At 39.0% G+C, this 24,635-nt stretch overlaps 2 protein-coding genes across 4 annotated transcripts; both read left to right on the forward strand.

Moving 5' to 3' along the window:
- The first annotated feature begins 2,472 nt into the window (after positions 1–2,472).
- colec11 (collectin sub-family member 11) lies at positions 2,473–4,445 on the forward strand. Of its 3 annotated transcripts, none has more exons than XM_026305803.1 (6): positions 2,473–2,752; positions 2,853–2,924; positions 3,421–3,492; positions 3,588–3,641; positions 3,774–3,869; positions 4,036–4,445. In XM_026305803.1, the coding sequence occupies exons 1-6, from the start codon at positions 2,617–2,619 to the stop codon at positions 4,443–4,445; spliced, it is 840 nt and encodes a 279-aa protein (XP_026161588.1). In that variant the 5' UTR covers positions 2,473–2,616. The 3 variants fall into 3 exon arrangements, with proteins under 3 accessions (XP_026161588.1, XP_026161597.1, XP_026161604.1); XM_026305812.1 differs by having other exon boundaries at positions 4,054–4,445; XM_026305819.1 differs by lacking the exon at positions 3,421–3,492 and having other exon boundaries at positions 4,054–4,445.
- A 2,537-nt stretch (positions 4,446–6,982) lies between these two features.
- dcdc2c (doublecortin domain containing 2C) lies at positions 6,983–20,333 on the forward strand. Its single transcript, XM_026305574.1, has 10 exons — positions 6,983–7,377; positions 7,782–7,830; positions 8,103–8,179; positions 8,307–8,438; positions 8,980–9,132; positions 9,262–9,314; positions 12,778–12,897; positions 14,490–14,590; positions 15,149–15,271; positions 20,244–20,333. The coding sequence occupies exons 1-10, from the start codon at positions 7,094–7,096 to the stop codon at positions 20,331–20,333; spliced, it is 1,182 nt and encodes a 393-aa protein (XP_026161359.1). The 5' UTR covers positions 6,983–7,093.
- Positions 20,334–24,635: the final 4,302 nt, after the last annotated feature.

The following is a 24,635-nucleotide window of genomic DNA, read 5'->3' on the forward strand; positions in this document are numbered from 1 at the left end:
GTGTTTTAGTCTGGAAACCCACACGGTAGAACTGAACTGACTGTAAATATCCACGGCTGTGAAAGAAGTGAAGTTCTCATCACACCAATGATGTGCCGACTGACAGATCTAATAATACAATCAAACGCTAAAACATTCTCTGAGGAAAATCTGGTGAAAATTGTGATGGGATAGAAAAATATACGAAAAGCAACAAGTCGCTGGAAGCCTACCTTTCTGCTTGTGCCCATACTGTATGTATAACTTTAAAAATAATAAATAAAACTCATTATCATATAACACTGGAATTAGATGTTAAAATCAGTATATACCTGACTACTTCACTGGCTGCATTAAAAGAAAGCAAATGTTGCCTTGTCACCCCATGAATATTTAAAAAGCTTGTAACCTAAAACTTTTGAGGGGATTTTTGAAGGAGACACACAATCCACCATTGAAAGCTGCTACTGGGTTTGTAGATCTAATTAGGACATGTGATACTAACTTTACTCTACTGCACCATATCTGATTACTGACACAAAATGACAACATGTAAACATTAATATGGCATTTTTTTTGTTCACAAGTTAAAAGTCCAAGTTTCAAGACATCCTGAATAAGAGGTGCAGCACTCCACCTTAAAAAGGCGCTGACATATTTTAGTTTTGGATAGACCAGTACATTATACTCTAACAGCAGATACAATAATGATCGAGAAATGTGCAGCCAATTATTTTGTTAACATGTTCATTCCCTTTTCACTCTGGTGAATACTAATCAACGAAGACAATCACTGTAACATTACTTTCGTTTCACATAGTTTATTGATATTTAGTTCTTTTTAAACCGCATAATCTCTTTGGTTATTTTTACTATGTGATATGTGTAGTACTCACTAATTAATTGCAAATAAGACAAATTGACAAATCTTAGGCTACATCTAAGATCCAGCCCGCAGTCCACTGCTGTACCTGCATGGACACTGGCTCCATCAAGTGGCCATAATGGAGAGAAGCAAATCTGCAAATCTAAAGCCAAATCCCCCAAAATACATCTCCCTTAGAGGAAGCACAGAGAAGAATAAAGGGTATGGGAGGAATGTGCTGGAGAGCCGATCATCACAAGGAACCAGTGCACTCTGGGAAAATGACAGTGGCAGTGGCAATATCTGGGACTGCAATATTCATATGGAACCATAAAATACCAACACTTACTTAGTCACAATGTTAAATGAGTAATTACAATGTTAAAACAGACTCCCTACACAAAGCCTCAGTGAACATCTGCTAGAGACTTGGGCAACAACTTCCCATATTTCACTGTATACCTCTACAAAGTTATAATCTTTCATGTACTGCATATATTAATCCTTATTATATCATTGATCTTGTGCATTTTTTGTTTATTTTTGTATATCCATGTAGGCATTTTTTAAATTAAAAAAATAAATTATATAAGATAGATATGTAGTGTAGCACAAAATATGGAGTCTGGAACACACAGGAAAAAAGATACTTTAATCATATTACATCTCAAAGGATACATTAGGAGAACTGGAAGTCTTATGCCATTAATTTTGTGAAGTGCATTAGGGCCTTTGGAAAAAAAACTTTTACATATTTCATAAAAAAGTTTAATAAAAACTTTTTTAGAAGTGGAAAAGTTAAGGAAAAACAAAAACACAAAGTAATACCACAGCTACATAGGTAATGGTATTAAAATGGGCCATGTTTGATTAAATACATGCTGATATGGTGCTAGTAAATGTTATACTGGCTGATAAAAATGTTAATGATTCTCTTAAAACCTTTTACAATATCTTGTAAACTCACTTATTTTATGAAATGATTGATATACATTGTTTAGTCAGTGCTTGCATCAGTCTCTTCCGCCATCAACCACTACTAGTTTCCCAGCCAGTTATCTGTGGGGCCCCAGCTGCTTTGACTCTATCTGTGAACTGTTTATAAAAGCCCTATCACACACATTCTGTGGTGCCTGCGGAGGAACATGAAATGTTTTTGTAGGACCACCAGTATTCAAAGCCCTGCAAGTCTTAAGCCACCAATACTTTTTCCTTCTGTCTGGAAAGTTCATCTACAGGTAGGCCAGAAAATTCAGTATGCTCTTTTGTTCATTTTAATTATTTTTTTCCTCAGGAGGTATTGGAAATACTAAGATTATCACAGCGAAGCCGAATATGGCTGTGTCTTCCATGTTGTTTGTCAAAAGCTTTTTAGATGAAGTATAAATAAATTTGACAATCATGAATTGGTTTGAAAGAATGTTCCCTATGACGCTAGTGTTAATGGCTTTAACTGTGTAGTTGAAGTTCATGTAACATCCACTATTTCCCATGATAAACACAGATAAGCAAGATTCTAGTATTTTTGGTATAAAAGCTGCGTGTATCGTATTATTTGTTATCACAGCAGCGCGTGTGTGCTCATGAATCTGGTAACTTATATTATGGTTTTGCCACTGGAATAAATGTTTACTTTTGAGTCAAAAAAGCATATTTTATTTAAGATATCCATAGTTAGCTTTTAGTTATTTTGTGGAAAATGCTATTCATTAATATTTTATCAATATCTTGTGTTTCTCCAGTATAGATTATCAACCAGCCCATGTAGAAGAATGGGAGGAGAGAAGATGTTACTACCAATGATACTAATGTCTGTGATGATGAGTTTTTTACCAATACAGACGTGTTATGGACAGCACTCGGCAGAAGAGGCTTGCACAGTTCAGATCCTTGTCCCCGGACTCAAAGGCACGCCATTCTGACGCACTATAAAAAGCGAACCAAAACAGAATATACCTTCATTTTTTCTTACTTTTTTTTTTAAACATGTTTTTTTTTTCTGCAAAAGGAGAACCAGGAGAGAAAGGACAAAAAGGAGCACCAGGGAGACCAGGAAGAGTTGGCCCTCCAGGAGAGATAGGTATACATGTGCTGCACTTGTGACAAAAGAAGATGATTCCAGAATATATATATATTTTTGTTAATACTTGGGACAACATTTACCAGACAGACACTTATGTATTTTTTTAAACAAAAAAATAACTGGAGTAAAGATCACATGCTTGGGTTGATAATGTGCTGTTATATCACTAACAGGCCATGGAGAGATGGCCACAGTGTTTATATTTGGATGAGAGGTTGGAGGAGAAATCATTTGCAAAAATGTGCTGCTTTTGACAAGTGTTTACCAAAGACCTTAATGAGGACTTTTAATGGATATTACACAGATTTATCTTCTTAATTAACATACCTTAGTAGAAGTAAAATATTAAGTAAATAGTGGTTTTGCAATTTCAGTAATTATTTTCATTAGCTTTGTGTCTTTTAATGCCTTGAATTTTGTCTTGCGTGAGAGATGTATAACTTTTTAAAGAGATTGCACACTAATGAAAGATTCCTGTCACACTTTTTTTCAGGCCAACCTGGAATTAAAGGACAAAAAGGAATTATGGGTCGTCATGGAAAGGTGGGCCCAAGTGGAATGAAAGGTAATTATAACATGTACAAATACACTCAGATGCCATTGTTTGGGAATCTATTAAGAGTTTTCATGTTTTGCAAATAATTACATTTCATATCTTAGGGGTTAAAGGAGACATGGGGGATCCGGGTCCAAGAGGCCCAGATGGAGAGCCAGGTGAGATATTAAAAAATCTTATTTCATTTCAACAGAATATTGCATTATTAAAGAAGGACATTTGGTAAAATTTTTAAAAGTAATTATGACAAATGTGTGGTTGTCCCCCACATATTTTTTAAACCTGATCAGGTGTTCCATGTGAGTGCACACCAATGAGAAAAATGATTGGAGAAATGGACAATCTTGTGGCTCAACTATCCTCTGAACTGAAGTTCATTAAAAATGGTATGATTTTAGGATTCTTCTGAAAACGTGTTTTGAAAGCAATTTTAACATTTTATTACCACTCTCATCACTTCATGCTTTTTGCTTCACGTTTTATGCTCAAAGAACTGCAAATGCTGGGCATGTCAATGTGAAATTTATAGAAATACAAGTGCTCATTTTTCAGCACTGCCCTCCCCTGCAGCTGTTGCTGGCATAAAAGAGACAGACAGTAAGGTCTATCTATTGGTGAAGGAGGAGAAACGCTACTCTGAAGCTGAGGCCTACTGCCAGACGAGGGGAGGGCACCTGGCCATGCCCAAGGATGAAGGAGCCAACACAGCCATCGCGGGGTACATTACTGAAGCTGGCCTGAGCAGAGTGTACATAGGCATTCACGACCTAGACCATGAGGGTCTTTTCACCTATGTGGATCACTCTCCCATGACTACTTACAGCAAATGGAGAAAAGGAGAGCCCAACAATGCCTATGATGATGAGGACTGTGCTGAGATGGTGGCCTCTGGGGAGTGGACTGATGTGGCTTGCCATCCCACCATGTATTTTGTCTGTGAATTTGATAAGGACAGTGTCTAATTACGGTCCTTATTGAAGAGACTGCTGAAAAATACGAGAAATATGACAAAAGGTAGATGTTTTTGGAGTATTTGTTCTGTGTCTTTAATCTGTAAATGGGATGACAAAATGACATTTAAGTTGTGCAAAGTAGTATATGTTTTACTTTCTCTTTTTATGAGCTTATAAGATATTTATTTTCTTTGCTCATAAAACAACCTGAGTTTTTTTTTTCCCTTTGGTTATAAATTTACCTATTTTAAGTACACTATTATTCTTATACATGTGATTTATTAATTTCCAACTGTGCACCATGCAATGTATTGAGTTTTTATGCAGCGCATACTATCCACTGAGCAACAGTAACATCAACAAACAAGACAAACAAGCAAATGCAGAAGGTTGTATATTGTGTCGAAAATGTGAAAGTAAATAAAGGATTTTGCTTCCAGTTGGGTGATCTTAATCAGAGTAAAGGAATACGGTTTTTATTCTCTATTCATATACGTTGTGTGGCAGTTGTGCAATAAGTTGTTCAGTAATAATTTAAAAAAGAGATGCAGTTTGTACATTATTTTATGCCTGTGAGCTGACTTCATTTATTTGGTGCAACACTGCTTTGTAACAATTCCTGAAACAGCCTCCACCCAGTGGATAAAAGCTGTAACACACCAACAATTTCTCAAACTGTAGCGTATATTTTGTGGCTTTGGCTGCCCCATGGCCCTTTTTCACAGCAGATGTTTTGATTTGTCATAGCAGGAAACGTACAGTACAGGCGCTATTGATACCATTCCCTATGGCTCTGTTAAAACTGAAGAAATTACGCTAAATTCAGCCATCATTAAGTTTATTACTCACACCTGTGTTTTTACAACTGTAACATATCAAAATGTCTTCTATGAAAAGGCCTATGATCCTTTTTAAGATGTGGCTACACATATTGTAGCTATCTAGACTAAAATCCCTGGTATAAAAGATAATGTTGAACTTAAAACTTGCATATTAAGTTTTTAAAGGTATATGGCATTGAATAAATAATATACACTGCCAGACAGAAGTTTGGATACAGTTCCCATTTAATTCTATATATAACTTTTGACAGGTAGTGTAAGTGCAAAACTTGAAACACAGCCACTACTTTGAAAACATGGCTATATTTCCAAACCCTACCATACTGTCAACAGTTAAGACCTCTCTGTTTGGTATGCAAAGTCCTTTAGATGCAATAGCTAATGCAAAAATCTTGAGCTAACAGAGTTAGTGTCTCATGGATTATCAAGGGAGCAATACAACATCTTAAAACAAGACACAGGAGTCATCAACTTGGGTAACTACACATTGAGTTTTAGTTTCAGTAGAAGAGTAAGAAAGAAAAAAACAAAGAAAAACATCATTAAATCTGCACAACACACTTAAGATAATGTTTTGAAAGATATTTATTTGGATCCAATTGTTGTAGGTCTTTTTATATGAATATTGCATTGAATTAAATTTGAACTAAGCACTAAACTAAACCAAAATCCTGTGGTGTTGTGATTTTACTACTATACTTCAACACCGACAATGTTCTGTGACATGATTTACAAACATCGTCTTGAATCAACACAATAGAGTTAACAAGAATAATAAAATAATTATTCCACTGTTTGCTAAATGTCAAAAACTAGACATTGCATCATAGGTTAGTATGAGATTTTCTCAGAAAATCCTCTATGGTTTAATTGTGTGATTAATAGAAGTTGTCTTACAGTCCTGGATGCTATTGTTTTTTAAGATGGGCATCCCAGCTGAGATCTTATTGCATCCCTCTTAGAAGAAGAATTTGAATATGCATGATGCTGTTCTCCTAATAAAGCACAGCACCAGTCTCTTAAGAAATGAATAATTAATGCTGAGATGAATTATGCATTTAATTGACCAGGAGTTGTCTGGCCTAAACCAATTAGGTGCTATTGTTGGCGCAATCTCTGGTTACCTCAGGGGTAAATAATTTGGATCGCTCTGTCTAACACTGGACCTGCAGATCATAATCTATGGTGAAAATGGCCTGCAAGTGGGAGATACGGGTACACTGCATGAAAATGAGAAGCGCGCACACACACACACACACACACACGCACCTGCATCTAATGTTCTATCTATTCAGGCAGTGGTAATGTAAATATCAAATATGCACTGTAGTATTGATGCTTTAGTTGTTTATAATAAAATGACAAATATTTAAAAATGAGTGTGTATTAATACCGCCCATCAGTATCTGCCTGTCAGGTGAGACTCACACATACTCAAAATAAAGTTGTTTGGACACAGATCAACCAAATGGTGAAGAAAAAGCATAATAAATAAATTAATCAATAAAAAATAGATAATAAACTGCTATTGATAAACACACAACCGCTTGATTTGTCCATACAGGTTGCCATGGAAACTCTCCGGTCTAGACTCGACCAGCACATTAACGTTGGCTAAACGCTAACAACACGGACGGTGGATATCTTTCTTGACGCTAGCTACACCTCTCATGTTGGAAGAATTGGTTTCCATATCAGGTGCTATCTCCAGTTACATCTCCTGAGAATGAACACACCCGCCTCTGACACATTTACGTCCACACTTTTTGTTTGCTGTGTGTTGTTTTAAGCTAATGGACTGCTAGCTAACTGATAATGCCGGCTGTCACAGGGAAAAGTGACGCACCACCGACAAAAACTATAATTGTATATAGGAACGGAGACGCTTTCTTCCCCGGAAGGAAAATAGTTGTGAACCCGCGGCAGGTGTCCACTTTCGACAACTTTTTGACCTCGTTGACCAGAAGCATTGAAGCTCCGTTTGGCGCCGTGAGGAAGCTGTACACTCCGATCCAGGGCCGCAGAGTTCAGGATCTGGACGAGCTGACGCACGGGAGCGCATATGTTGCAGGCGGGAACGAGCAGTTCAAAAAGCTGGAGTAAGTTTGGCGCCATGCTGTAAGGCTTTTGTGGAAGTGTGTCTGTTTTCAGCCAAAGTCTCTTTAGCCGAGGACGAGCTGTGTCCTGCATTAGTTTTGGCCTGTAAACACTCTTAACGAAGTCAACTCTCATGTTTCTGCGTTGCTTCCTTCTTTTGTTGGAAGGATGTCATTAAAATGTGTTTCTATTTCATTAACTAAACAAGCTATTAAATGCTTTTAAAGTGCGTTTTAAATGTGTTTATTAGTTGGGGTTTAAATTTGTGTTCAAAGCCCTTTTTTGTTTGACATTCAGCTGTAAAACCAGGTAAGTATTTAAATCCCATTTGTCTTTGTAGACCATAGGTAACTGTATATGTTATGTTGGGATTAAGTCATTTGCATTACTTTTTAATGCCTTCCAGGTATTGTGAGATCACAGCCAAGAAGCCACAGACTAAGAAAAAAGAACAGGTAAAAGCACATTTTGTTAAATCAGTTATAATGAAAATTATTTAACAAATTTACCTTTATTTTCACTTGTTATATTATTATATTTGACCAGATGATGGGGTCTTCTTTAATGGGAGGTTGCAGGTGTCTGAAACCTAAACCCTGGTAATGATCTGACTAATAATAAATGGAGCAGTTATAATAAGTAATTATAAACAAAAAAGTTTAAAGGTGGCTCATTCCTTATTTACCACTGGTCTATTTAAATTTGACCAAGAGTTTGAAAATTTCAGATCCGACCTGTTGTCCACAGCAGAATAGTAGTTTCTGCTCGCTGGAAGAAAACTACTGATGAGACTTGCACAATAAAGTGAGTATTGATATGAAGCTACTCAGGTGTTAAAGAGAGAAGAGTGCTATGCTATAATATAAATATATTTATAAATGTGTTATATGTTTACAATTGTCGCTGTATCATCTGTTGTTGTATTTCATAGTGTCTTTGCCAACGGAGATGTCTTGGCGCCCCCAGCTCGAATACGAATCCCGAAATATACTCTTAGAAGTTGGGAAAATGTTTTAGCCATGGTGACAGAGAAAGTGCATCTTCGTACCGGTGCTGTGTACAGGTAATGTCTGACATCAGTACCATTAAGTGACAATTAAAGACATTGCCTGTAGCTACTTACTTATGTACCTAATATATAATGTCATTGGTTTTCAAATAAATGTAATATGTCAGAAAAATGGGTAAGTTGCAAAAAATTTGGATAGACTACTAAATTTTTAAAAGTTACCATAATAATTTTCATTGACCATTGAGTCAGCTTCTCCTGTAGAAATGAAGTATGACTAATGCAGGCTTTCCAGTCAGTTTGAATGCCGCAACATGTAGCAGAGTGGAAGTATTTTTCTAATTAATTAGTGACTGGGACCATGTTGGTTTGTGATGTACTCACTGGAATAAATCTAAAACTGCTCGTTAGGCAAACACTGCTTCTATGGATTTTTAAAAAATATGCTAACATTAAATTTAACCACTCAAACAATGCTTGCAACATCTAACTATGTTCTATTCCTTTCCAAAACTCTGATATTTATAAGCTTAGTCGAAACACTGAGAGCAAAGCATTGCTCCAATTTGTGGTATTTCTATATTTGACTTTCCAGGCTTTGTACATTAGATGGACGTCCTCTCTGTGGCCCCACTGAACTTGAGAATAACCAGCACTATGTTGCAGTTGGTGCCGAAAAGTTTAAAGCTCTCCCATATGATCCGAGTGTCCCTAGGGATTTAATCAGGGAGAGCAACATGAATCAACGGTATGGGACCTCTGACTCTTAGTCATTGAAATAAGTTTTTATTTACACACATCAAATGAGCACCTTCATTGATTTAAGAAGGAAAGAGAAATATGGGTGTCAGTTTTGGTTTCCTTTTCGTCTCTGCAGCCAAGGCATCCTACCTGCTATTAGAAAGACAAGACATGCAAAGGATGTGGTGAGTACAGTTGGTTTAGAGTTGGCTGCAGTTTGCCATGTAGTTGTTCAGTTTCTCATGACATTCTAAATTGTTTATAAATCCCCCCTGGTTTGTTGTTGTAACACCTTGGTAGTTGAAAGTGTCTCTTTGCACACACAGCATTTCAATTAACATTTCCCACGTGTGAGACTTGTTGTGGGGGCACGATTCGTTATGAAAGAGCAGTGTCATCAATCACTGTCCACAGAAGGCACTGAGTTACTGTTGCTTTCCAGTTTGATGGGTAATCCCCACAGAGACAGCCTGGCCCACTTGATCAAGTGCAGTGAGCCTTGTAGACAGATCATATGCACCAGGGGGGCAACAAAAAAATCTCTTATTCAAACCCGAACCAGGACAATTTGTATTGTGATTAAGTAGACAGTGAAATGCTTTGAATCCATATGAGGCTTGCACTGCACCAAATCACACAATGAAGATGAGAACATGCCCACTCAGCAGGTTGAGTTGGAGATGGGGCATCCTGTGAGAAATGTGCCTGACATTTGATTTTTTTAAACATGAAAGATGACATTGCTGTGACAGATGCTATTTTTTTCAAATGGAGAAAAATGTCCCATGCCTTATCTCTTACTGTATTTATGGTTGACTACCATTTTATCCAGCAGTAAGACTATTTATAATACATTATACATTATACATTTTAATACATTACATACTTTAATGCTGTTTTCTTCATCTTATTAAAACATATGTAGAAATAAAACAATAGACATAAATGAGATGAGATAAACTTTATTAAACCCTGAAATTTAGGGAAACCATTCTTAACTGTGATTGTCTTGACACACTAGATGAGCAAATCTAGATCAACACTGCATAGACCATGGCCTTTGCCATATCACATAGTACCATGAGGTGGAGACAGAGACAAAGCTATGGCTGTGTTTTGCATCCACCGGCTCATTGTAGTATTACTCATTCACTAAAAATGTTGCTGCTGCATTTTACTCACTTGCTTCTTCATCTGATCCTTCATGAAATTGTTAACATGGTTTGACCAGTTCAGAGGTGACAGATATATGGGACAGAAATTTCCTACTCTGTCTTGATCTGTCAGCAGTTGAGCTTACTGATTATGGATACATTTATAGGATATGTCCATCATTAATTTCGGTTTGACTCCACAGAACAACAGAGATCTGGTCTGAAATGCTTGTAAGACGAGCCTTTAAATGTGCTCACTGTGGTTGTGTAGAATGTAACATTTTGCTAGCAATCTTGCTGTATGGAAAAGGTGTTTGTCCTTTTTTACTTGTGCTGATGGTTGAGCGTTTCTGTGCTGCCGAATGGCCCATCTGGTCTGGAGCAACTGCTGAAGTCTAAACTGACTGCTCTACAAACTGGGATATTGAAACTCTCCAGAACACCATTTTCTCAGCAGAAGTAACTGTGTCTGATGTGTTAGGTGTTCACATACATGATGAGGTGGAAACATTTGAGTTGAGACATAAAATGAGAAGACTAATAGGGAAGAGAGGAATACTTTTATTTTACATTAAACACAATGAGGAGTACAGTGCTTTATATGTATTTCCTAAAATGCATCCTGTGAAAACAGCTCGGAAAGACTAAACCTTTAATAGCTGTGCTGTCTGACATCAGTGATGACTTGCTGCTGCTGCTGCTCCCCATTTCTGCATTGCCTTGGATGATCTCATTGGTTAGGGGAAATGGTAATGCCCCATGGAAAACTATAACCTCTCACTGCTGCCATCGTGTCTGCTCACTAAGGACCTGGTCCTGGGAGTGGCTCCTGATACCCCAGCCACTGTGGCTGGAGACTGGTCGGTCCAATTGGTTGGGACCTCTGTTTTCCCCTGGCTATCATATCACAGTGTCCTCTTGTTGACTCTGTTCTCTGCCATTTGAGAGGACTGCAGATTACTTGCTGCTCAGCCCCTCTGAGCCCCACACTAACTCCTAGCACTCTCTTTTTCACTCAGTTTCCTTCTCTCTGGAGCTTCTAGATACACACACTTGTCTGCTCCCACAGGACGTGGTACTGTAGATATGTTATACAGAACGAGAGGCTAGATGACCTCAGCTTTTCCACTGCCATGTTTCCAGTTGTGCTCCCACTTGTACTGTACTCTCCCAGCTCTGCATCACCACTCCTCTTTTGCTTTCTCCTCCCAGAGTGAGACAGTCTTGAATGAACCTTGTTGATCTGAACAAGATCTATTTACATCTCACTACCAGGCTGTAAACATGGAAAACCAGATGTTTAATTTTTGATAGCCCATATGTATTTTGATTTTGAACTTTAGTGTGAAGTTGTTTCACATCACTCACAGATGAAATGAGGTTACAGCTTCCACTGCGACAGTGCCAGTGCTCTTCTGTCTTTGATCTTGTGTTTGTGGACACTACAGCGCTCATGTGAACTCTGTTTCAACTCTTCTTCGCTGAATATACCAGGCAAATTTCACTCTTCTTTTGTTGTTTTATTTTTCTCCCTCAGCCCACCAACCACTGTAGAAATTCAAAAGAATATCAGCAGACTTTGCCTTTGCATTAAAGAAAGCAAACAAGTGAAGAAACAATGCTGTTATTCCCCAGACTCAATGTTAGTGAGCTTGCAAACACCATTGCCAGAAGTGTATTCTGGTAGAAGCCTGAGATCACTACACGATCCCCCGAGCCAGTGCAGGGATCCACCCAGGCAGCTACAGTAAAGAGCACTTTGGCTGAAAAGAAACATTAAGTCTGCTCTCTCCTGCTCTTTGTGTCTGTGTCTCTCATTCTCAGACATACCTCACCATGCTACCTAGAAAGGGGATGAGGATCCAAGGAGGAGAAAATTGTCTTTTGTGGAAGCATTAATTCAGATCTGAACACTGCTGTCTGAACATCACTCTTAACTCTCGCGACTCTCTGTTTTTCTCTTTTCACTTTCTCACCATTCAGTCCTAGGTCCTAAGCCCCCCCCTCCCATATCCATCAGTAACCTGTTCTCTACTGCTGAAGAATAAGTTATTCCCTGTGAGTCCCTCTCTTTTCCTTTAAGCTTGTTTGGATTTTCATTGTTTGATCTGGCTTGATAAATAAGACAAATGCAGTCAGAAATTCAGGGCTGCCCTATTTCATCAATAAATGATTAGTTTGCCACGCTCTCTAGTGATTGATAGGTTGTGCACTGGATGTATTGGAACCAGATGAATTCAATACGGTGGGAGTCATGAGGGAGCTGCAGAGCATATCAGCTCATGAAAAATTGAGGTCAATAGGAAATGTAAAAAAAGCGTTGAAAAGAGGAGAAACAAGTTTTGCCCCACCGTGTTTTGTATTTTTTTGTCTTACTCTTTACAGAACAACAGCACAAAGTCGATCATGAATCACAGGGAAATCTGAGGAAATGTGTTTTTATCTGTGCCCTGTGTTTTGTCATCTCTTTTGTCTATCCATGTAGTTTGCTCACACAGGCTTACGATGGGACCTTGAGCACACAGCCAGGGGCCAGATGCAGAAACACACAGCCAAGCGAGAGACAACCAAACAACAGAGGCAGGTGTCCAGAAACCCAGTTCTCTTCGTGACAGGGGGTAGGAAGAAAAATTCCAAAGGAATCTCTCTCTCCAAACCATCATCTTCAATTTATTTTTCCACTAGCATGTCCTTTTTCACCTTTTTCACTATTAGCTTTTGAATTTATGTGTAGACACCTGTGTTTTGGGACAGTGTGCAAGTGTACATGTATAGGGCTCCATTTCGACACACATATCACATACCACACATCATCTGTGTGTGCATGTAAGGAGATATGAGTCAAGCGTGTGTTGGGAACATAGAGAAAATCTACGTTTTGGAAGGTGAAGGAACTTTTCTGGATTCTGAATCTGTTCTTTCAAGTCCAAACAGGCCACAGCTCCCTGCTTTTTGAAAGAAACTTTCTTTTCTGTGACTGCTAAACAGAACAAGACTTCAAACACTGCCAAGGGGGTTTAAATCATAAATTAATTCAATAAGGCCATTTTGTTCAATGTGAATTCGAAGACTTGTTAATTATGTGGGGGAAAACAAAATGCTCTAATTGTCTTCTGATATGTGATTCAAAATGGTAATGAGTTATTAATCACAATAACAGTGACAAAATACTCCTTTAGATTGATATCTTTGAATATTGTATCAATTTGTGCTGTTTAAAAGTGATATTTTGTTTATGATTAGACAGTAATTGTGTCATTGATTCCTCTATTCTTTATTCAGTGGTTATTTTATGGGTGTTTGTATTACCATCTGTGCACAGTAGTACACTGATTCTTTGTGAAAGATTCATCCTGGATAACATACTATTATGTGGTAGCAGACATTATTAAATAATGAGCCATCTGAAGGAAAGTAATATTTATTCCTACTTTTAGGCTGTAGTTTGTAGCCTAAAAGACCTGAGACCTGAGTGCAGTTTCTTTGCCACATTTTGATACTTGATCATACCTATAGTATAGTATCCTCCCACAAAACCCTATACTCAAGGCCCAAAAGTTAAAAAGTTTATGAGTTTTCTTTAAATAAACCACCTCTTGGATCCCATCATAAATACAAGAAGTTTTCATGAGCATCATCTGTTACAGGATCAGAGATTTCAGCAGCAGATGTATTTCAACTTTTTGCCTTTTTCTAACTAAAATTGGTATAGAAAGATATTCAAAATTAAACCACAAGCATAATAAAGTCTAGAGGTTTGGATAATTAGCTATGTTTTTCTTATTCAATTTCCACCCTATGTCAGTTCTAGCAGCCACAGACAGAAACGGAGTTTGTTGAAAAGGAAAAATAAAACAAAAAGCACAATGTGATGTTGCTGTATAAGCTATTCTACACATGGATCAAAAGCAACCTGTCACTGTCAGGAACTAACCCTGAACTGAAAGCTCATGCTGCCTGGCCATATTTGTGGCAGAGCAGCTGTGGCTTTGTGTGGCCCTTTCGTTTGTGGGACCACTCTAAATAAATAAATGGGTTGACAGCAACATTGATCTCTTGTGAAACTGAACAGGATAGAAAAAGGAGAGGACAGGAGGGCAGTGAGGGATATATATATATATGGAGAGAGAGGGAGAGAATGAGAGTGTGCACAAGAATGAGATGGTGACTGCCAGCAGATGAGGTAATTGTGATTAATCACTTCTCTCAGAGGGCAGTGTGTTCAATGCACAAAACAAAAGGAGTGAGATGGTAGGAGCAGCAGAGGTGCAGGAAGACCGCCAGCTGCAGGTGGACCTGCCAATTGATCAGGTAAAACACAGCCCCATACAGTATTGCATCCTGATGAGATCTTTAGCATACAATCTTTGACCCCCTCATCCACTCTATCAGACAGGAAGTCAGAACTGATCGCAGTCTGAAAACACTATCCAGTGCATTACTGTAGATAATCATATGTCACCTGGCCTTGGGCTGATTTCATTCAGTATACTATAGAATGTACTAACTGTACTTACTAGTTTTCATAATTTTTGAGCTAGCAGCAGAAGTATGCTTTAAATGGTGATAAACAATAAACAATTTACATTTGCTGTAAAAGGAATGTATTGGATGGAAAAGTGTCTATCATTGCAATATAGCACCCTCATTTTTCCTCTCATTAAGCTTTACCTTTGGTTTTTTTTTTGTCTTCAAACAGAATTTAGAATTTCTAGGCCAGTGCAGTATCACTTTCTGCTTAGAATAAGGCTTATGAATGCTCAATGGAAAAAGTTACATAAATATATAAATATTTTGCTAAATCAATATATCAGTACAGTACAGTGTAGGCTGGCGGGAATCTTGTTTTTTTTTTCCCCCTCCCTCTAGGTTGAGGCCAAGATAGTTGAAGAGGAGTATGAGGATAGTTCTGCAAGTCCCTGCAAGGCCTCCCTCCGTGATTCACACAGCTCGAGTCTGCAAAAGTCTTCTTTTGCAAGTTCCAGGAAGGATGTAACAGCCTTTATTATTAAGAGTTCATTTTTACTGTATTATTATGCCCAATTTTTTATTTGCTTTTGGTTTAGGTCATAAAATGGGCAAACCAGTAATTATGGCAATCACTATTTTCATAATTGCAAGAGAATCGCATACTGTAGACCTGCTTCCAGCAATAATACTTTTATTTAATGTGTGACTGTAACCTGTTTTTCTGTCTCCATGGTTTTCTCTGTGTATTGTGTACTGTATGTTTGCCAGCATAGCCAATCTTCACAACAAGTAGAAGGCACACGGCAACGTGCTGGTACTGGAGACGCAGGATTAAAGATACATCAGCCCGAGGTAGAATCCTATGTAGTACTGGTTAGTAGAGCCAAGCTGCAGCAATAGCGATTTTATGTATCACAGCATCAAGCTTAAAAATACATAGAAGTCTGTGCTTGTTGAGTAGCACTCCAGAACACTGTGCGGTTTTATTTGTCTGTCCTTTACCCTGGTTAATGTGCACATTCACAATAGGGGTGAGCTGTGTATACAGATGTTTTTTGCATGGATCCATGGTTCCTCGAAATTACACTCATTTAAATACACTTATTTTGCTCTAATAATCCTTGAGGTACAGTAACATGAAGCAGTATAACTGTGATGAATGCCCCAAATAGTTGGGTGTTATTACTATTCCAAGCAATTTCATTTGGCTTTGAAATGAGAAGATATTGAGTCTTATTTAAGCAATCAATAACCTTGAACATTTCATTTTAATGAAAACTATAATTTCAAGCAGTGGCAATTACACCATAGGGGAATGTTTTGGTGTGGTGATGATTTTGCTGCCGTATGCACTTTTGCAATAAAGATATTCTTATTGGGATAATTATTGACTTCTGGGGGCCAGTTATGACCCTGGCTAAAGACCTCATCAATAGCTTAATTCATTACTTATTGCTTTTAGTCATACATGAATGTTGCTGATTCAGATTGGCTATGGATTGCTTGGAATGACCATTAGATAATGGGAAATAATAACAATCCCAGGACAGAGTCAGCTGTTTCTTGCAAAAATCATCCTGCCAAGCAGTTTTTGATTTGTCACCCAACAAAGACTGACATTAGGAAAAGGTATAATTTTTGTTCCATATTCTTCAGTTTAAAGAGATTATGCCAGAACACATCTTAAGCAGGACTAATCATGGTTTACAGCACAATTGTCCAAACTGTGTCAGTGCTAAGGGCATAACTCAAACCTGAAATGTGGAAAGTTACAGTAGATCATAAAGCGAAAGCAAGTTTTAATCTCCAAACACCTTCTACCATAATAAAAACGTGCTTTGTGGTAAATCTATTTTATTTTCATCCATGTTTTAGCAGAGATTAAAGTATATTTATACAAGTTGTCATCAGACCAGAAATAATGTTGTAGCAGGTGATACTTACCTAACTTAAAGTCCAACCATCATTCATGCATACTCTTTTTTTCTCTTTGAGGCCAAACAGGCTGTTGCTGTCTTGCTGTCGGCAACCTCATCATTTAAAGCACTGTGAATAATAATAAGATATAACTGAACTGCTATGACTCATACTTTGAGCTGAGTTTGGACAGATTTCCTCCCACTCCGGTGCTCATATGGGCTTGTGAAATGCCCCATGTATTCTATATATGTGCATGAATATAGAAGATATTGATGACCAAATTCAATTACATGATTACATTTTCAGCTGAACCTTTAAATGATTTATTGCATTGGATTTAAATAGTGAATACATTTACGGACAGCACACCGGTGAGGCAGATGATATTGACCTGTGTGGTCCAGGCCAAATAAAGAATAACGAGATTCAGTATCTCTGCCAAGTGGAGATGTCCGCTGGGAGTGAAGGCAGGCTATCTCAGTGGACGAGAGCAAAGGATGGTGGGCTAGAGCCTGATGCACATTTATCAAGGCTTTTCTTATAATCGCTTGAATGACTTTTGTTGGGGTTTGTGAAGGTGAGGGGTGGGTTTTCCTTTAGAGTACACTTGTTAAAGAGCTGATTGATTTCATGACGTGGATTTGTGTCTGTCTTTTAAATGCCATACATTTTGAGGAAATGTGGACAAGGGTAGATATGTACTCACTATTGTCTTCTTTTCTTCTCGGCTGCTCCCTTCAGGGGTCGCCAGAGCGAATTATCAGCCTCCATTCAGCTCTATCCTCTGTATCCTCCTCACCCACACCAACTATCCTCATGTCCTCCTTCACTGCATCCAAGAACCTCCTGTTTGGTCTTCCTCTAGGCCTCCTTCCTGGCAGCTCTGATCTCAGCATCCTTTTACCAATGTATTGACTGTCCCTCCTCTGAACATGTCCAAACCACTGTCCAATGTCAATATGGCTTCCCTGGCTTTTTCTCCAAAACATCTAACATGAGCTGTCCCTCTGATGTCCTCTTTCCTGATACTATCCATCCTCGTCACTCCCAGAGAGAACCTCAACATCTTCGGCTCTGCTACCTCCAGCTCTGCCTCCTGTCTTTTTCTCAGTGCCACTGTCTCTAAACCACTAACCACTTTAGTGTACCACTGTCTTGTACACCTTTCCTTTCATTCTTGCTGACACTCTTTTGTCACACATCACACCTGACACTTTCCTCCACCAGTTCCAACCTGCTTGCACACGTCTCTTCCCTTCTTTTCCACACTCTCCGTTGCTCTGGACTGTTGACCTTAGGTACTTAAAATCCTCCGCCTTCTTTACCTCTGCTCCCTGTAACCTCACCGTTCTACTTGAGTCCCTCTCATTTACACACATGTACTCTGTTTTGCTGCAGCTAAGCTTCATTCCTCTCCTTTCCAGAGCAAACCTCCACCTCTCTAGATTTTCCTCCACCTGCTCCCTGCTCTTACTACAGATGACAGTATCATCTGCAAACATCATGGTCCACGGATATTCCTGTCTAACCACAGCAAACAAAAAAGGGCTCAGAGCCAATCCGTGGTGCAGTCCCACCTGACCTTGAACTCCTGTCACCCCTACAGCACACCTCACCACTGTCTTACAGCTCTCATACATGTCCTGCACCACTCGAACATACTTCTCTGCCACTCCAGACTTCCTTATACAAAACCACAGCTCGTCTCTCGGCTCCCTGTCATACACTTTTTCCAAATCTACAAAGACACAATGCAGTTCCTTCTGGCCTTCTCTGTACTTCTCCATCAGCATTCTCAAAACAAATATTGCATCTGTGGTTCTCTTTCTTGGCATGAAACCATACTGCTGCTCACAAATGCTCACTTCTGACCTCAGCCTAGCCTCCACTACTCTTTCACATAACTTCACTGTGTGACTCATCAGCTTTATCCCTCTGTAGTTTCCACAACTCTGCACGTCTCCCTTGTTCTTAAAGATGGGCACCATTACACTTCTGCTCCATTCCTCAGGCATCCTCTCACTCTCCAAGATCTTGTTAAATAGCCCAGTCAAAAACTCTACTGCCACCTCTCCCAAACACTTCCATACCTCCACAGGTATGTCGTCAGGACCAACTGCCTTCAAAGTATTCCTTCCATCTTTCCATCACACTTGTGGCAACTGTCAACACATTTCCATCCTTGTCCTTGATCACCCTAACCTGCTGCACATCCTCCCATCTCTGTCTCTCTGCCTCGCCAACCTGTACAAATCCACCTCTCCCTCCTTAGTGTCCAGCCTATCATACAAACCCTCATACGTTCTTTGTTTGGCCTTTGCCACCTCTACCTTCACTTTATGCTGCATCTCCCTGTACTCCTGTCTGTTCTCTTCTGTCCTCTCAGTGTCCCACTTCTTCTTAGCTAACCTTTTCCTCTTAACACACTCCTGAACTTCCTCATTCTACCACCAAGTCTCCTGATCTGCTTTCCTCTTTCCAGATGACACATCAAGTTCCCTCCTACCTGTCTCCCTGATCACCTTAGCTGTAGCTGTCCAGTCATCTGGAAAAACCTCCTGACCTCCCAGAGCCTGTTTCAGCTGCTTCCTGAAAGCCACACAACACTCTTCCTTTTTCAACTTCCACCACTTGGTCCTCTGCTCTGCCCTTGTCCTCTTCATCTTCCTCACCACCAGAGTCATCCTACACACCACCATCCTATGCTGTCTGGCTACACTCTCCCCAACCACTACTTTGTAGTCATGTACTCACTATTGTGGTATTGTCTTTACAACTATCATTTGTTTTGATTTAAGAATATCGGCTGATTTATCAAGCAGTTAGCTAAGTATTTTTTCTTAATTAATATTGTTAGAAATGCCAATAAGACTAGGGATGTTTGATCAATTGTCTTCCTCTTCTTAAGAATTTTGTGATAAAAAATCAAATCATTATTGAGTGTTGCATTGATTCATTCCTTTCCTTTACCAATGCAAGTCCATTTCATTTGTCTTTCAGTTGTTTTTTTGTGTTCCTATTCCCCAAAGCTTAGGTTAGCCATTTCAAATGCCTTATTCTCCTCATGCAAGGTCAACTATAATCAGCACTAGACAATGTTACTGCTTTGCTTTTCCAGAGAGCAATGCAGAGGAAGACGAGTCCTCTGGGCTTTTAAGGACCTGCTGCATTATACCATTCAATTACTGTTCATTAGGCAGTGTACATCCATTAATCAGACTGAGTTGTTCTGCTAGTCCTCAGCAGGGACAATGAACTTGGGAAATTTATTCTGGCCTTCCGTCTGGACCAATGTTTAGTGGTAAGGAGAGAGATGACACTTTGGAATCACTGAAGGTCAGAGACGACCTAAACTGAACTGCTACTCCAGTCTCTGTTTTCAAGTGAGGTTCTTCACTTCATGTCTTTGAATTTTAAAAGACAGACATTGTCAGAGATTTACCACATATACAGGAGCATTATGAATCTGATATATCACTAAAAGGGGAAAAAGCTGACAGATTTACTGATTAGAGCTGCATATGCGTTGAACATGACTAGATGATGATATGAGAAACTGATTTATGTTTTCCAGGAGGCTAGAGAGCGGGAGGTGTCTACCAGTCTCGACAGAATACGGTCACGGATGTCCTGCTTTTTCAAGGGTAGGTTCATCAAAGCATAAAGCCTGGTAGTAGCTCATTGGCAGCAGTGTCGGCAGCCCCCTGCGTTCCCCTCCACGGCACCTAATACACTCATAAAGAGACCACTAATACACTCTGCATTACCAGTTCCTCCCTCACATTGCATGTCACTGGATCCACAACCACCTCTCAACATCTGGGAGAGCTTTATGCCATGCTTTATGGAGACCATCTGGTTGAGTGGGTTTTTTCGCTTCCCTAATCTCAGATGACTTATTCTAGTATTAAAGGCACCTGCACATCATGTGTGTGCCATGCTGAGAGCCTGGGATTATTCATCCCTGTTTATATTTCCTGTGTTATTCGTAATTTGGAGCCACTCAGACCGAATGAGTGGGAAATACACCTTGTTACTATGAAAATCCATTTTTTTCTCCATGGCTTCTTATTGTAAGTAGAATTGCATGGTCTGACTTTTATTTGATTGATTTAGAGAAGAACACATCTCAAAAAATATAAAATAAGTGCTATACGCATTTGATTGTGTGTGGGGGGATAAACTAGTGTTAAACACAAACCATAGCAATAGCAATGATGTAAACTTGACATTCTCCTTTCTTGTGAGAATGTGCCTGTCACTTGGTTCAGCCAATTTCACTGTAATTACCTACAAAACATGCTTTGGTAGTGAGGCCCGTTCACTGGTTTCCCTGCATCTTCTATTGTCCCTTGTGAACATTCCAAAGGTGACTAAATGCAATGGGATGTGAATCCCTGCAGGTGGTTATCACTGTCTGCCCCTTCAATCTGAGGTTTGTTCTCTGAGTGTGACACCAGGAAAATCACTGCATCCTGCGCAAACAGCAGACTCCATACCTCATCCAGGTGTCATTCATGCTGTCATTAAAGTACACACATATGACTAGATGTCCATGTGCATGCATATATGTACAGAGTTATCTAACAGACATCAAATCTTTCTCTCGTACACATGTGCATGATTTTTATTTGTATGCATTTATTGTCTTTCAACTATTCTCATATTGGTAGCATTAGAGGTCGAGGTATAGCCTTGTACATACTAGCACTGCTAATGATTTCCCTGCAGGTTATCAATGGGCACTGCAGGGGGCATATGAAGTAAATCACAGCACATTATTACTTGTTGATTCGAGACCCACAGACTCATTTTTCTGTCCCTTTCACATTATACTGTTGCAGCTGTTTATGTATGGTTCTGCATCATTCATGCCCCATATTCTCTGGCTGTCACGGTGGATCTGCAGATGATACAGATGCAAAGCATAACTGGAGAGTCACAGTCATAGTGGCAGGAAGTGAGATGTGAAGAGAAATACAAGCAATCTCTAAAAGAATCAAACCTGTCTGGCACCTGCTTTGCATCAAAAGTCAAACTCTGGGCCAGTTTCCTGTCCTTGAAAAAAATGTTGGAGTTGACTGAAAATAAGAAGGTTTTTTTTTTTTTTGCAAATCTACCATCTAAATACTTAACCAGCCTCCTTCATATAATAAACCAGGCGTATTGCATCTTGGCTTTCATGTATAAAAGCCAAGATGCTACTGGGTTAAGTTTGGCTCAGATTCTCCTTCAAAAGTTATTGATGCCATGAACAATAGCCTTGTAATTTATGAGAACTGGTAGGGGCCTCTGACAGAAGTTATAAAGCATCTTGACTGATTGTGTAGATATGAGATGTGTGCAGTCATGGTATACTGTCGCCTGTATGTGCACATGACATGCAGGGAGTTGCATGGCTTGCTCTGTCACAGGTAAATTACACCACACATTCAAATTAAATTGTTGTAAATCACCTTGTGAACCTGAGAGTAGTCCCAAGTGACGACCTTTATGCCTATTTGACTTTTAACTCTTATTTATGTTAATCACATCTGTATTATACAGATTATACAGTAAAACTGTATTATATCCCAAAAGGTCGTTGTTTTGCAGCCCAGGATATGGCAGGGACAGAAAAAGCACATTTGTTTATTATTGAGTGTGAGAAATCTTAAGATGATGGTTTGACTCTTGAATGTTTCTATTAAATTATTTTCTTTATCCTGTTTTTCAGAAAATATAAAACATGAACATTCTTTGTTTTAATCAGCATTCCATTTATTGAAAAGGTATGTACATTCAATTTAAGTAAGTTCTTCATTGTTTCAACTTCTCAAATACTTAAAATATAACATCAAACATAGAGCTCCATACACAACACAGCGTTGTTCATCAACCACATATCGAAGTAACATGCATGTTATTGTAACATAACTTGTGTGCATTACATATGCTTGGTGTGAATATTGCTTGTAAAATTTATCTATAAAGAGCTTTATGATATTTTAATCACTGTTAGTGCACGGATGTTAGTCTTCAATGTTTTTATGACAAAAGATTGGTTCATTTTCCTCTTTCATTAACCCATCCTCAGAGTTTTTATTCAAGCAAAAGCAAATGGCATCCTTGGGGATAGCTTCGCTGAGAAAGAATGAGCCTTTGTTAACTAGTGGGAGGAAAATATATGCCCTTATTCTCATTCATCATATAATTCTCATGAAAGGCCTTCAAAAAGCAGCAGCTCCCAACAGCAGTAAATCTTTTTACATTTACATGGTGAAAAATAGTAGCCTATGTTCCAAAGACTGTGTGTTGAAAATCAGCCATTGTGATGTGAGAAATGCATCTGCGTGTGATCTCAGCTGCACTTGAGACGACAGACCCTGTGAAGTGCGCCACAGCCCAGTTACACATTAGCTTTGATTGCCAGTTTGTTCTGTGTGCACCCGTAGCTTTGAACTGCATCTCAAGATGAAAGCCAACCTTGTCCACAGTGTGTCCACTGTCGCCTGCTGCTGTTGCTTATTGGCGTCAGAGGCCATCAAGGGCTTTTTTTCTATACTTCTTTACCATGCTGCGATGAGCATTATATATAATTTATCATACAGTGCATCACGAGATAGCCCCCCATCTCGACTCCTTTTTAATTTAATGCATCTTGTGTTGACTGTGGTCAACGTATGACTCCACTATGTATGTCTTTGTTGTGTTCAGCAGATAGACTTTGATATTAGTGGTTCCCATGGTGAGAACATTTTCATTCAGTGCCTAATCTCTCTCTCCCCCTTTCTCTTTCTCTGTCTCCTTACGCTAAGAACCAGAACCATAGAATATGGTGTCAGACTGCTAAGGACCAGACATCCTCATTCCCTTCTGTCTCCAGAAGCCAGCTGCTCATATATATGATGAAACAGTGTTATAAACAAAATAAAAATGTCTTTCTTCCTGACAACCCCCACATGAATATATAGCCTCTTATTCCAGTGAATATATTGCATAATTATGTGTGGTTATGAATATTACATGGAGCCTCACACTGAGCGCATGGTAAGATGCCTAATTGCAGAGTTTAATTATTAAGAAGCAAAGGTCCTGAGCGGGTTTTGTGAGAAGCACTTTTGATAAATTATTTTTTGCAGTTTTCTGATGAATTATTTTAGGGGCTCGTGTCTAATCAGCAGGCATAGTGGACGGTGTAACTGCTCTTGAGAGAGACTTATCTTCCCATGGAGAGAAATTACTATGCTGATTAAATCCACTGAAATCAACTAATAACTTAATGATATTGGAGTGGATCAAAAAATGAGTCATTGCCTTCCGTAGTGGTGGCTATGAAGAACACAAGGGCACAGTGATTGGTGGAATGAGGGCTGTTGCCATTGACCTTGGGGCACAGCTTTAATATTTCTATGTAACATGAGGGAGAGAAACAGAAAGAGAGTGTATTATGGTATGTACTAAAGTAAACCTAATTTTAACACAGTGTAGTAGCACTTTATACTTCAAGGAAGAAGTCCAGAGACTAGACTAAACCAAAGGAATAATAAAAGAGATCTCCCTAAAGTACTGCCAAAGCCACTATTCAGAGCTGCTTCTATAACTACAGTACTACTGCTACTGCCACTTCTTCCTCTCCAGAATGTACTATACCTTTGTAACTCAGACACCCACACAAAAATATTTCTCCCTTGTTATGTATCTAGTTCAAGTGCACTTGGTAATCAGAAAGGTTTATGGTTAACCTCAGTTTGTGTTGAAAGATATTTGAAAATGAATAAAACAGGCATTACTTCACATACAGACCTGCCACACATGATGTATCCTTCCATAAACGCTAATGGCTGTAATGCAGACAACAAGAGTCACTGACCCACTTCTATGTCATGCTGTGACAGTGTGAAAGTTAGTTCACTATAAACACAGGGTCAAACGCAGGGTAAGAGCTGAGCTCGCTTCATTCCCCTCCTACAAAATACATGTCGGT

The sequence above is a fragment of the Mastacembelus armatus genome, chromosome 22 (assembly GCF_900324485.2).
Source record: "Mastacembelus armatus chromosome 22, fMasArm1.2, whole genome shotgun sequence".
Classification (NCBI taxonomy): Eukaryota; Metazoa; Chordata; class Actinopteri; order Synbranchiformes; family Mastacembelidae; genus Mastacembelus; species Mastacembelus armatus.

What these genes read in the sequence shown, in the direction of transcription:
- colec11 (XM_026305803.1), top strand. Translation starts at nt 2,617, where the DNA reads ATGGGAGGAGAGAAGATGTTACTACCAATGATACTAATGTCTGTGATG. An exon ending in CCTTGTCCCCGGACTCAAAG is followed by an intron (nt 2,753 to 2,852) that starts GCACGCCATTCT and finishes TTTCTGCAAAAG; the next exon opens with GAGAACCAGGAGAGAAAGGA. An exon ending in ACTGAAGTTCATTAAAAATG is followed by an intron (nt 3,870 to 4,035) that starts GTATGATTTTAG and finishes CTCATTTTTCAG; the next exon opens with CACTGCCCTCCCCTGCAGCT.
- dcdc2c (XM_026305574.1), top strand. Translation starts at nt 7,094, where the DNA reads ATGCCGGCTGTCACAGGGAAAAGTGACGCACCACCGACAAAAACTATA. An exon ending in GAGAGCAACATGAATCAACG is followed by an intron (nt 9,133 to 9,261) that starts GTATGGGACCTC and finishes TCGTCTCTGCAG; the next exon opens with CCAAGGCATCCTACCTGCTA. An exon ending in AGTTCTCTTCGTGACAGGGG is followed by an intron (nt 12,898 to 14,489) that starts GTAGGAAGAAAA and finishes CACTTCTCTCAG; the next exon opens with AGGGCAGTGTGTTCAATGCA.